Source organism: Thunnus albacares, chromosome 10 (assembly GCF_914725855.1).
Source record: "Thunnus albacares chromosome 10, fThuAlb1.1, whole genome shotgun sequence".
Lineage (NCBI taxonomy): Eukaryota > Metazoa > Chordata > Actinopteri > Scombriformes > Scombridae > Thunnus > Thunnus albacares.
The window spans coordinates 29562495-29576246 of NC_058115.1; the positions used below are offsets into that span (position 1 = coordinate 29562495).

At 39.7% G+C, this 13752-nt stretch overlaps 1 protein-coding gene across 3 annotated transcripts in view; it reads left to right on the forward strand.

Moving 5' to 3' along the window:
• Positions 1-13752, forward strand: part of LOC122990347 (polycomb group RING finger protein 3) — a 119892-nt gene that overhangs the window by 42061 nt on the left and 64079 nt on the right. For all 3 annotated transcript variants that reach the window (XR_006405328.1, XM_044363675.1, XM_044363674.1), the window contains exons 5-7: positions 1563-1618; positions 1961-2068; positions 8957-9045. Coding sequence is in view for 2 of the 3 variants with exons in the window: in XM_044363675.1 (XP_044219610.1) it covers positions 1563-1618; positions 1961-2068; positions 8957-9045 (253 nt within the window). In the remaining variant the exon portion in view is untranslated. The remainder of the gene's footprint in view (positions 1-1562; positions 1619-1960; positions 2069-8956; positions 9046-13752) is intronic.

Sequence of the window (13752 nt, forward strand, 5' to 3'; positions counted from 1 at the left end):
AGTAACTGCAGTGTCTCTTCTGTGGTTTTCTGTAGTTTTGGGGATTTAGAGTAATTTTTATTGTTGGTTTTCACGGCTTTATTTTTTCTAAACTCTGATGCCAGTAGGCCCGGGCGATCATCTGTATTGTTGTTTTGTTACCTGAAACTACTCTAAAGGAACTTCGGAACTTTGGAGGATTTTTATATAATTCATAAATACATTTTACCCATTTAAACATAAATAAATCACCTTAAAATCAGCACAGGGCATCAAGAAATAACAGTCGGCTCATCAATTGCTGAAAGTCAATATGCTCATCAGTTAGTGCTCCCTGAATGCTAGTACATGGTCGTTTTGCTAAAAGTGATATTTTCTGGATATTTAAACCCTTAAATGCATAAATAGTAATCATCATGGCTGTTTGTTTTTCTCATTAGGTCAATATATAACAGTAAAAATATTTTTTTTCAGAGATGCTTGCTTTATAGGCCATTTTTATTAAATCATTATTGAACCTGGTAAAAGTTAAACTTCACTTTAAATGGCAGAATAAGAAAACAGCATTATGGAAAGACAACACAGACAACATACAGTATCTAGACCTTCAGATATATACTCATATAATACTGATAGACTTTATATATCTGCAGAAAAGTGACAAATAAAAGGAAAAACTTCAATAAATGAATGAAGAAACAAACACAGAAGCCTCCATATGGAGCACGAGGGGTTAGTGAACAGTTTGAAGAGTATAAAATGACACCAATCATACGCTGTGGCTTTCACAGTCACCAGATCTCAACCTAACTGAAACACCTTTGGGAGATTTTGGAGCAACATGTGAGACAACAGCTCCGTCACCAGACCACCAAAATAAGGCAATATCTTTTAAAAAAAAAACTGGTGTTCATTCCTCCTGTAGACTTTTAGAGCTCTATAATAAGGTGAACACAGACATTTGTATACAGCAGATCTCATTAACAGTGTCGGCTGTGAGAATGCACTACCAGCTTTATCCAGCAGGGGTCAGTGTGTATCTGCTTTCTGGAGCGAGTCTCAGCGTCGTGGCAGCAAATCCTGACCCCCAGATACAACGACTCTCCTGCCGGACGGCAGGGGAGACAAACATCAGGCGTTTTCTCAAGTATTCCTCCATAACATTGCAACAAACTCACCGTGTCGTATCTGTTAGCCGGCTGCTAAAACGCACCGTCATGGTGACGGCAAACCAGAACTCACACTGTGCACCTGTGTCACCCGCTCAAACGGGGAAAGGTTATTTAACACTGACTGACAGAGCATATGCTCCACACACAGCAGCCCCAGAGCCTGCGTCATTTGCATTTTTCAGTCTCTTTTAAAACATTTGACATTTCTCCATAAATGTCGTCTTGTGATTTTCAGCTTTTATTTTCAAGCAGTGAGTGGTGGCCAGGGTTTTAGATTATGCAAAAACAGTTTTACCAAGAGTATAACCTCATAATATTTCAGTATTTAGTGATGAGATGTGGGGTTTACACATTCAGCTGCTTTTGGCACATAATATTTCCCATTAACTTATCATTTTCTTCTTTTTCTAGCCATGACAGAACAATGCAAGACATTGTCTACAAGTTGGTACCCGGACTTCAAGAGGGTAAGCATCATGTATCATTTTTTTGTTATGCTTCAACCAACCTGCAAATTATCCAACAAACCAATTAACCTTACCAATGTTGTTTTAATTGTGTCCTAATGATGTCCTTGTATCACTGTCTGCAAGCTGAAAATATATAGAAAAATACATTTTAATACAATATTCTTGCTGTTATTGATGGTCTTACAGGAGCTAATGAAGCAGGTTTCAGCCCACAGACATAATAATCACACACATCACTGGATTGTAAAAGCCTCGCTGACTGCAGTGACCTTGGAAAAAAAAAAAAAAAAAGACACTGCCCTCTCTTTATTTTCTCCCTTTCTCTTCCCCCCGGTGCAGCGGAGATAAAGAAGCAGAGGGAGTTCTATCAGAAGTTGGGGATGGAGGTGCCCGGGGACATTAAAGGAGAGCTTTGCAACATGAAGACTCATCTAGATCAGCGAAATGGTACGATCCACCCCGTACTTCCTCTTTCTGCCGTCTCTATAAACAAACTCAGAGGACTCTCACACATAACATTTTGTCTTTCCTCACACGTTTACCATCATGGTGGAAGTCCAGATGGTAGTCGATTCTCTCAGGTCAAATGTTTTACTGAGGACGGCCTGTGTGTGAATCCAACAACTAAACCCCCCGGTGGTTTTAGTAACTTGATTTACCAGCTGACCTACTTGGTTTTTTCCTGTGTTCAACATGACACTTAGTTAGTACACGTGGGTCAACTCGGTGAGGTGTTCAAACACACCAACAAAAAAACAGAAAATGTGTAGGTTGCCTTACAAAATGAGTACAATTAAGTGGTGGGAGATTTTTAAGAATTATGATTTGCCTGAGGAAAACACACAGTTAAACATTATGTAGTTTGCATATTTATGAAAACTGAGCATAGATTTGTATTGTTTGTTTCTCTGAAATCAGTTTGGACTCATTAAAAGTAGCTTAATACTTGACACAATCCCCCCCTACATACCACCAGCATCGGTTTATATTCATAGTTCAGCGTCTGGTTGATTCAGCGTCTGGTTGATTCAGCGTCGATGGCGCCGCTGCAACACTCGACATTCGTACATGAACAGGCTGTATTGTCGTTTTTTTTTTACAGTATCTGTGTTTACATTCTGTCATTTACTTTGTGATATTGAATGTCAACAGGAACGCTTACCTCGTCTCATCACTGAATAGGAGACTGTTGCCTTGCAGTCGTTGTGATAGAGAGCAACAATATGCTGCAAGCAGAATGCAGAGAAGATGGTTTAGATAGTCATTGTTGTCTTCAGCTCAGAAACTATCTGCATCCAAAACCTGTAGGAGAAAACACAGAATATATATATGAATGCAGCCTAACTATGAATCCACCTTAAGAATTAAGAAGTACCAGAACAAGAAAAACCTTACATTGCATTGCAAGTCATCAAGAAGCACATTTTCTCTGGAATAATAATTTTGGTGATTTATACAACAATAATGAACCAAAGGGGAGACATTCTTTCTTCAGGTAACACAAACTATAATGCCGTTTTAATGGTAAATAATAATTTTAATAATCCTGCTGTGTTCTAGGGTTTACCACAGTGCAGCACATGGTAATAATGCTGATATCTTAAAGTACAAACGGGAGATGTAGAGATGTAACTAAACAGAGAACACAGAGATTCAGATAGTAGCTGCAAAAGTACTGAAAGATGAGCACAGCAAGACTTTTAAAAACAGTGTTTTTTCTCTAGTTGCTACCCCATCCACACATGATTGATTGATTGATTTTGTTAATTTCAGTGTACAATAGCTAGGATGGCCACATGATAAATCATAATGTACAGTCCCACAAATTCAAAACACTGAGTTTAAATGATAGAAATAGCCCGTTTATGATGCAGTGTTTTCTGTCCTAACAGCCATCTGTAAATCTCCAGATTAAAAACACCTTCAGACAACCAAAACAAATCAAGATATCTTTGATTGAATCTATTCAAACAAACGATTCCTCAGAGTCGCCGTACAAAGTGCAGCGGAATACAAAATGAAATTCATCCTCCACAAAATGAGTTGAACCACGTTTTAGTCACCAGGTTCAGGTTGCAAGACACGGCTTTGGTTTGAGTCGCATATTGGGGTCACTAGCAGGGCCACAACACTGTAGTCCGGTGTGGTGATCCCCTACTGGGAGGCTACAGGCTGTTACACACATGACTTCATCGCTCGGCTCAACTCGGCGTGATTTAAGTTAAACTGTAACTGTGGAAAAACGGCCAATTCTTACATTTTTAAACACTCTACAATTGTTTTTTTTGTTATTGTCATAAAACTGCAGTGTGATTGTCTTGCTCTTCACATTGTTCCATATAAGGATTGAAGTCCTCAACCTATAATAGGTAACATTAGAGGCACAGCCACAAGTAACATCAGAAGCTATTAAGCAGTAGAGATGAAGACAGTTTAGCCAATCAGAACGAGTCCCAGGTCTACTTGTTGTGCACAGTGACTTTTCTAAAACCAGCTCTCTCTTCGAAGGGTTGGTGTAATGTGTACCCAGAGGGCTGTCATGCCGGCAGGCCTAATCGCTCGCTTAATCCCCCCTCTCTGATTTTGGTAATTAAGGCTCAAATGGAAGTGGAACTGCTCTCTGGCTTCCCTGCCTCGTCGCTCGAAGTCAGGTTTAGCTACAGCGCGCACACACAAACATACATACACAAACACACACACACACACACACACACACAAACACATTTTAAGCATCATTTGCAGAGGCGCCAACAGAAATAGAAAGCCAGGGACTCCTGGATTTCATTTCACCGTCATGTCCGCTCAAATACAAACAGAGAGCATGCCTCTGGCCCTCCGCAGTGAAATATTTTTGACACATAAACTAGAAAATCAAATGTGTTGCATCATTTGGAGGCTCATTTACCAGAACCTCACTGAAGTGGAAACTGTGAGGAGGTTTTCTCTCGTGTGTCAGTAGAGTTTTTTTTTTTTCTAAATTTGAAGCTGTTTTGTCCATTTGGTGAAATGTGAAAGCCGAATAATTTGATGTATTTCATGCAGGTCATAGTGAGAATACCCAGCATCCATCTTGCCACTACAGGAGTAACTTTTTTCCTGTAAAACACACACAGATTTCGGTTGTTTGCCTCCAGCGTTATTCCCCCACACGAGAAAATTGATGATGCTCATTAGCTTCTATTTGAGAATGGCAAACCAAAGCTAACACTGGGTAAAGCAGAGATCATACTACACTAACTACAGGTGACAATGGGCACCCTATGACAGCCGAGCGGAGCCGCATTACACTCGATTAAAGGTTCATTACCCATAATCCCTCAGAAATAGAAACTCTCTCAAAGGTCCTTTCTAACCAGCTGATTAAAATAAATCTTAATTCTTGAAAGCTGAATTCAGGAGCAGTGATGTTAAAGATGCAAATGTGAATTTTGGTGCAGAGAAATGCCAACGTCTCCTTTTCAACAATCAAACGAATCATCGGCCTCCTGCTGGTAGGCCCCCATCGATCCTCCCACACCAAATTATTTTGGAATATCCATCAAATTAGCACAATATAAGCTAAGATACAGGAATAAATGAATGGGGACCATACAGATAATCATTGTTAGATACAGATATGCAATGTAATGTAATGTAAACATCTAGCTGAAGCATAGGTTTAAAACTACTGTAGATTCAAACAATCAAACAAATGAATCAGGATAAAAACAACAGGACAGATGAAACAGACTGTGCATGTGTCTGTATATGTATTAATTGTATATGACTGTGTATACTTTAACATATAGGTGTGATAAAGGTTTTAAAAACGTGATTTTGATACAGGGTTTATAATAATGGTGCACCCAAGTTGATATGAAAATTACCCAACAAATTTTCAATTATTCAAATTACCAATAGCTAAGTAATACGCTGTGAGACTGGGATTATTTAGGGCCCTGTGGGGTTTGGGGCCCCGGGGTAGTTGTTCATTTTGCCCAGCTGGTAATCCAGTGTTGCCTGTTGGTGTGAAAGGTGGCTCTGAAAAAGTTGCAGCTTTCTTGATAGTAAATGGCAGCTGTACAATAGTCTGCTTGGATTCATAGCAGTCTAAATGGATTTTGGCGACCCAAAGTCATGGCAAAAACCCCCCAAAACAAACAGACATGTCAAAACATATCAAATCGTCTATTGAAACAGTAATATAATCCACTTCTATCCCATTTATACACAAGTTCTAAACACTTACAGTTTCTCCACAACAGCCAATTGTGCTACTTCCAAATCACATTAATGTTTCCTCATTGCTCTGAAGCCGCACTGTATTAAGCAATTCATTGTAGAGCTGCAACGGATAATCTGCAACTATTTTGATAATGGAATAATTGTTTTAATCATCATTTGAAAAAAATGCCCAACATGTTCTGGTTCCAGCTTCTCATATGTGATCATTTGCTGATGTTCTTTGTCATATATGACAGTGAATTGAATGTATGTGAGTTGGACAAAGTGATGGAGCAAGGTAGAGTTTTCAGGACCATCAGGTGGTTTGATAGTCAGATGATGGTAGTGGAGTATTCCCAACATGTTAAGTATAGAGGGACTAAAAAAGCACACGGTCTGCATAAACCCATCAGTCGACCAATAACATGAAAGGACAGCATCACACCATTTGAAACACCACATATAAATCTTAAGTTTTTTCCACACAAACCACTCTGAGGTGCAAACACAGTGAGTTTTCTTCCAAGCACCACACGACTCCAGCAAAATAAAAACTTGGTCGGCACCAGCACACAACACTCTCGTTCCTCTGAATTGCCTGGTTTCCGGAGCACTTAACACAAGAAAATGCAGGGCCACGGGGCCATGATGAGTCTGCTGAGTGCACTTTAATCTTTCATGACAATATAAACTCCCACACACTAACACACATGCACACCCTGCTAGTTTACTCCATCTCATTCCCCCATGTAGCCTCACTTGATATTGTTATGGTACATGCCTTTGTGATTTGATTGTATGTTAGAGATCCCATAAATCATAAACCTGTCATCCGGTTTTCTACCCGGACTAGTTTGTTAAACCGAGACAAAAAAGGGGAACTCTGCAAGAGACAGACGAAACCGAGCAATCATCCCATTACCTGACGCCGCCACCTCAAAACACAAGCCAGGCCTACATGTCTGTTTATAGCCACTGAGATACTCTGGGGTTGTTTGAAGGTGAGACACAACAATAAGAGCAAGCCCGTCTTTATAAGCAATCAGCGAGGCCGACTCTGGAGACAATCACCGCAGAGACATCGGAGCAAGCTCAGACCTTTCCCGGTAATACTCTGCGGGATTGGTGACAGTTAGCCCAAACAGAAAATGGTCACAGAATCCCATCTTCAGTCTGAGGAGGAGTAAACTGACCACACACACACACACACACACACACACACACACACACACACACACACACACACACACACACACACCACACACACACACATACACACACACAACGTTATTACATCCACTGAATCCAGAAAGAATAAACTGAATTTCTTTGTTTTTTAAAGGTTACAGAAAAGCAATACCTATCTGTGCAGCAATTTTAGTCATAAAACCTGCAATTTTGACTTTGATAACTAAGTTTCATGTCTAAGAATTCAATAATACTACAATATTACAGCCAACGAGAAAATCCATTAATAAACGTATTACCACACCGGTTCTGGACGACTTCGTAGCAGCTTTTTTCATACTAGATTTAAAAGGTGGTTATATGTCTGGCGTCCACCGTGCTTATGGGCACATAAGAAATCAGGTTAATGCAGGAAGTCTCTATAAAGTCACGGCGTTGGAAACATACTTAAAGTTATTTGTTTTAGTTTTGATAACCCATTAATCATTTTAGTCATCTATCAAGCAAAAATACCAAACATTCTCCAGTTTCAGCATCTCAGATATGAGGATTTGCTGTTTTTCTGTTTTATTTCATCGTGAATTAATTTTCCAGAACTCATGTCAGTTCATTACAGTTTTAGACCAAACAATTAATCTAATATTTGAGAGAATAATTTGCACTGCTGCTACAACAATACTTTATCTGTCTGAAGTCTTTGTTGTGCACTTGTAATTGTCAGGTTTCTCCAGCAGAAATCGAGCTGCAATGAGTAATTTTCTTTTTAAGTCATGACTTTATTAAGTAAACCTGTTCATTTATATTTAATTTATATAATGTTTAACCCATCAGGTCACAGAAAGCTGACAATAACCACATTATATATTGTGAAAGTGCATGGTTAGTTGGGCCTGTAACTAGTTTGGACCAGGTTGCAGTTGAAGACTCTTGACATTTAAGTTAAATTTTGTGTTGACTGCTGCATCGCTGAGTCAAAGTTCATCGGTCTGTATATCTTATATCTGTTTATTTTCCCTGGTACAATCTGTCCATCCACAAGTCATCCACATTCACACTATTACTCTCTAAAGGGAATAATTTGGTACTTTCAGATTGCACAACACACTTAGTAAAGTAACATTTATGAAATGAACTTTTAAATAAGCTCTCTTCAGGCAGTTTACTTAATCTGGCTTTAATCCTTTCACAAAAACTGTTTTAATACAATTGACTCAAGGTGAACTGTACGTGTGGTGTATTATTAAACAGTACCTTACCTTTTTCGCAACACTCTGAACACATTACCCTTAGTAGCGCAGAGTGAGAAATCTCTTTTTCTTCCTATTTTACCTTTATGTTCACTTGCCAGAGATTGCTGCTCTCTCTAAACCCTCCAGTTCTGCTTCCATTTTCCTGAGAAAGGCACAAAAAGGGCGAAATGCCCTCATGTAGGCTAATCAGTGCGGAGAATAACCGGGGATTTTTACTTGATCAGAAGTTTTCCCGTATTAGAGACGTGCCCAGACAGCGGACAAGTCATACAAAGGATGCTTTGACACCCTCGGACATGTAATTGCCTTATAAATGGACTTCTGCAGGAGGCGTTTTTACACTCCAGCTGGTACAGGCTGTTAAAATACTGCCAGAGAGACAAACATGCCAGTTTCCGATGCATCCGACAAGTCTTGTTTTCAGCAGGGCTACCGCGGTTGTCTGTTAAGCTTCTTGACTTGGGTTAATGAGCATGATAAAGAGAAACTCACACATTGCTTGATCAGTGGATCGTCTGCAGCAAAAACAGAAACATGTCGATACAGTTTGAGTCAGTGATGTCCATGAACTACAAATTAAAAAGTTTTTATCAGTTTTATTGTGTATGTGTGCATTTGTGGATTACAGCTGTTATTCTGCTCAACTTTGGGAAGCAAATATTAACGCGTTTTCTCTCTTTGGTTTCCTTAACAGGCGACGCAAAATCAGAGGACACGGCCAATAAGGAGGCAGGAGAGGAGAAACCAGAGGAGGACAACGACTATCACCGTAGCGACGAGCAGGTTAGCCGTAATTTACTGATAGACAGAAACTTCTCATTTATTCTCTCCAGGGCATCTTAAATTGACAGCTTCTCTTTTTACTTTGTTAGATAGGTAAAAAGTGACAATGAAAACAGTTTGGGTTTGATTTGCTCAGGTTTGGAGATATCTGCCTCTTTGACATTTAAAGAAACAAATTCTCTACTACGGAAATTTAAAACCTGTTGACAGCGATGTCCGAAGATTATTCAAACTGCCAAAAGAAAACTATTTCTACCAAAGAAATAGTCCCGACTGTGACATCTGAGGACAGAGACTTTGTTTCTGGAAAGAGATGTTTGCTTTTGAATTCTCTTAAATGTTGTGAGCGCCATAAATTAAATTTCATCCTTAAATATATTGATGTGGAGGCAGAAATCTGAGAGACGGATATCTAAGAATCAGGGTAAATAAAACCAAATGTAACGGATCTGCATGGTGAGATACCACTATAATATAATAAAGCTCTTTAATGATAAATCAGTTTTATAGTCTATAAGGAAGGTAGGGTAGCGCTCATTGGTTTGTCTTTTAGCTGAGATTAGAAGAAGCAAATTGGATAAAATAATTATGGGTTTGCTCTGTAGTCTGTCAGGAACAAAACACAAAGGGGGGAAAAAATACAGTCAGTGATAATTGTTGGTACAATTGCCTTAAAAGCCTGAACACCAATTATTGCCTTTATAAACGTGGCCCCCGTGTGATTTACTGGGCTGTTTTACAATTACTGGGTGCTTTTGTCTTTGGTTTTGTGGCTGTTGTATAGTTCCACTTAGTGACAGACACCACAGTGCCACGCCACTGCCATCCACTGACTGCATTTAAAATGGAAATGGGCTTTTTCGTGATTTCATTTGTATTCTGGCACATTCCCAAGCACCCGAAAATGATATTAATAATGCAGAGAGAGTGGACTTATTGTGCTGGACAGACGCTATCAGGAACACAGTCACATTCAGAAAGCAAAGCAGCTCCCCTGCGCTCTTTAATGTTTCACTGGCTGAAGAAAATTGGTTTTGTACCCATTTTAGCTGTTGTTTTTAGAGAGAGAAAAAAAAAAAGACAGCACAGGCCCTCTCCAATCAACCAGCTCTTTATTGTCATGAGGGAAAGGCAGCCTGCCCTGATGAGGGTGAAGATCTTGCCCTTTGGATGCTCGGCAGCAGTGCAGAATGCGTCCAGAATAGCTAACACGGCAGTCTGAGTGAGCCGAATGCAGTAATGTCAAATGTCATGGAGAGGGGGGGGAGGGAGGCGGAAGAGCAGAGAAATACAAGATGACTGATAAAAAGAGAGAGAGAGATTTACTGGATTGAGAGGAGAATAAAGCCCTGATGATGACGAGTCACCAGGGCGACGAGGTGGGATCCAAAAATCATAGAATGTAATTTTTCAGGAGTTTAAAGATGGAGGGATGAATCTTGTGAGCTAGTGGTGATGATTTGGAAGGTAAGTCTTGCAGAAAGGAAACGGCTGACAAACAGAAAATACTGTTTATCAAAATTAGGGGTTTTCTTTAGATCCAGGTAGGCCTGCAACTAATGATTATTTTCATTATTTCAGTTGATTTTCATGGTTAAAAAATAGTGAATAAATTGCATTCACAATTTCTAAGAGGCCACAAGTTCTTCAATTTGCTTGTTTTTTCTGACTAACAGTCCAAAACCTCCAGATATCCAAGTCACTGTTATATGTGACAAAAAACAGCAAATTATCACATTTGAGAAACCGCTTAATTTGCTGTTGATCAAGTAATTGACTAATTGGTTAATCGTTGCAGTTATAGATCCAGGTAACCTTCTACGTTTTTTCCTTTTTGCAGACTACCTAAAGATTATCCATAGATAGACCGCAGTGGTCCCATATGTTACGGTTTATTTCCTAAACTAATGCTGCATTTATCTTCAGAAAAGTTTTCTGGAAGAATCAAGTCTTTGGACCCTTTAGAAATGATCCGGTAACAGGTAGTGTTAGGCGATATCAGCCATATAGTTTTTGTCGTATCAGAGATATCTCTGTGGTTTTCTTGGTCTGTTGAGGGCATTGCTGCGAATCAATTAACAGGACTAATTTATGACGATATTGGATTTTTATGATATTTGCATCAATGTGATGGAGCACCTTGATTTGATTTTAATTTCCTGGACCAACCCAAAATAGAAACTCCTGTCTGGTTATTTTATCCATAAACAATTTCTCAATTGATTTTACAGAAATATTTCATCACTTAAACCCTGATAAAGGATTTCATCCATATCACCGACTCCTACAGTAATAACATGTGGCTTATATTTAATTATACTTTTATACAAATGAGGACGGATAACTTAATGCTATAAAGACCCATCTAAGTTCCTTTTTCCTCTCAAGAATGTAGCAACCAGCCCAGATTGCAGAGCAGAAGATGCTATTATAATGAAAGATGAACTGTATCAGAATCGCAGAGAGAAGATTGGAAAATGCACAATGAGATTGTGAATCTCAAGGGATTTATAGTGATAAAAGTCGAAATGACACAAAAGTGGAAGAAAGAGAAAGAAAGTAAGGTGTAGAGAAAAACAGTGCTGTAGAATGATAGCAACAGTTGCAATCAGGAAGGATGAAGAATTGTCCCAGAGAGCAGACTGCCCCTCGCCATGGTGTCACTGAAGATGTAGAAACCACTCAGATGTAAGAACTGGCAGGCGAACCGGCACGCATGGCCAACTTCCAGAACACTTACCCGCTGTCTTCTGGACGACCTTTCAGAGTGTAACCTTGGGGTGTGAAGCAGTGCCAAAGAAAGCTAATGAAGGCAGTGACACACCAAAAAAAGAAGCTACAATTGACCAGAGAAACCTACATTCAGTCATTGTTCTTCAGAGTTTAATATTTTCAGATGTGGAAGTATGAGGACAGGATCACCTTCAGACTCTCATCATATTTGATAAGATCTCTGTGGGGTGAGAAAAGACGGTGTAAATTTAATAAACCACAACTTTAAGAGTTTTCTTTTGGAGAAATTGGAGAACACAGCTTTGCTCTACATAATTAATCTAGCCTTGGATACTCCAGCCTGATTTATCAGCGGTCCAAACTCAATACTCACACAGACAAAACTCAAGCTTAAAGACCTAAGAAAATCAATACCAGTAGAAACATTGCGTCAGACCTCTGTAAGCATTCAGGGCTCAGTAATGAGCCTATGAAATGGTGTTAAGCTTTCTCTGCATGACACCGAAAAGCCATATTTGATATTTTCTTGATATGCATCACCATTTCATCAGTCACATCTGTCAGACGTGTTAACAATTGTTTTTTTATTGAAAATCAACAGAATACATTACAATACATGTACATTTGAACCCCTCTCCTTTTTCCAATTTATACCAATCTCATACCAATTTATGGTCCATTTCTTAAGTAGGTCTGCTATTACAGAGGCAGCCCCCCCCCTCCACAATGTAATGGCCTTGGCTTTGTTTACCCGGGCTGTGGACAGCTCTAGCATGACCACATTTTGAAAGTATTCAATCTATTTTCTAGTGTACAATTTGTGTGGTGGCAGCCAATACTAGGCTATATGCCAGCGAGCCATAAATTGAGTTGTTTCTCACTCAGTCTCATCCATGAATCATCATTGAGTAAAAGAGGAATTGGTTCCAGGGGTACAGGCTTGCCAGTCATATCAAACAGTTAATGCCACTTTTCTCCAAAAGTCATAGACCTCTGGGTAGTCCCATATCATGTGTTTTAAATGTTCCAGATATATTGAGGGAGCACAAGTCACAGTTAAGGCTAGATGCCTGTTTCATATCTTATGAGTGGTGTATGGTAGGCCCTCTTACACAGCTTGAAATGAATCAACTGATGATTGGGGTTCTTGGACGAATGGAATATGTTCTCCCAAACATTTTCCCAGTTTTTGTCCTCCTACTCAATGGCCAAGTCCTTAATCCAGGTCTTTACCAAAGGTAGGCCCTTCTGTTTTCAGTGTTGAGTGTATGGCTGACACCTCTTGTGGGTGTTGTGTCTACCCAGCTCACGACTGGATACAACTGGTTTACAATTCTACAATTCTGTACCCTATTGCAGTGCTGTCTGTAATTGAAGGTACAAAAAGAAAGATGTCCCTAGTAGATCAAAAAGGAGGACCCCCCACACCCCACCCCCCACCACCACCACCACCACTGAGTCGAATATATCTTCAAGATTATGCGCCCCTTTTGATATTTCTGTTCCGCCACAGGGTGGTGTTCAGGTGCCATTTCCACTTACCATCCAGACATTCTCCCACTGTCCTAAAGTTTATGATTGTGTTTAATATAACATAACATGCATAGATTATTGGTTATACCAGAATATAAAACATCTTCAAGTTTATCTGATCTGTGAGTCTGTGTTGCTGTAGCAGGACTCGGCGGCTCCCTAAAGACGTCACTAATGTACTGTAATGTAATGAAACTGCCTTACAGACTGCTGTGGAGCCACTGTGGAGTCCAGATCACCGCCAAGGCTTTTATTTCACATTATGAGCCTCCCTCATTGCCAGCGCTACTGGAAAGCAGATATATTACAGTGTTGAATCTTTGCTTATAGAAGGACAGGGGGTGCACTGAGGCACTGCCAGTGTTTGAGGACAGAAATGACTTACAGTTTAAGCAGAAACCAGGGTAATGTTAGCTCTTCCTGTGTTGAAAGATAGAGAGA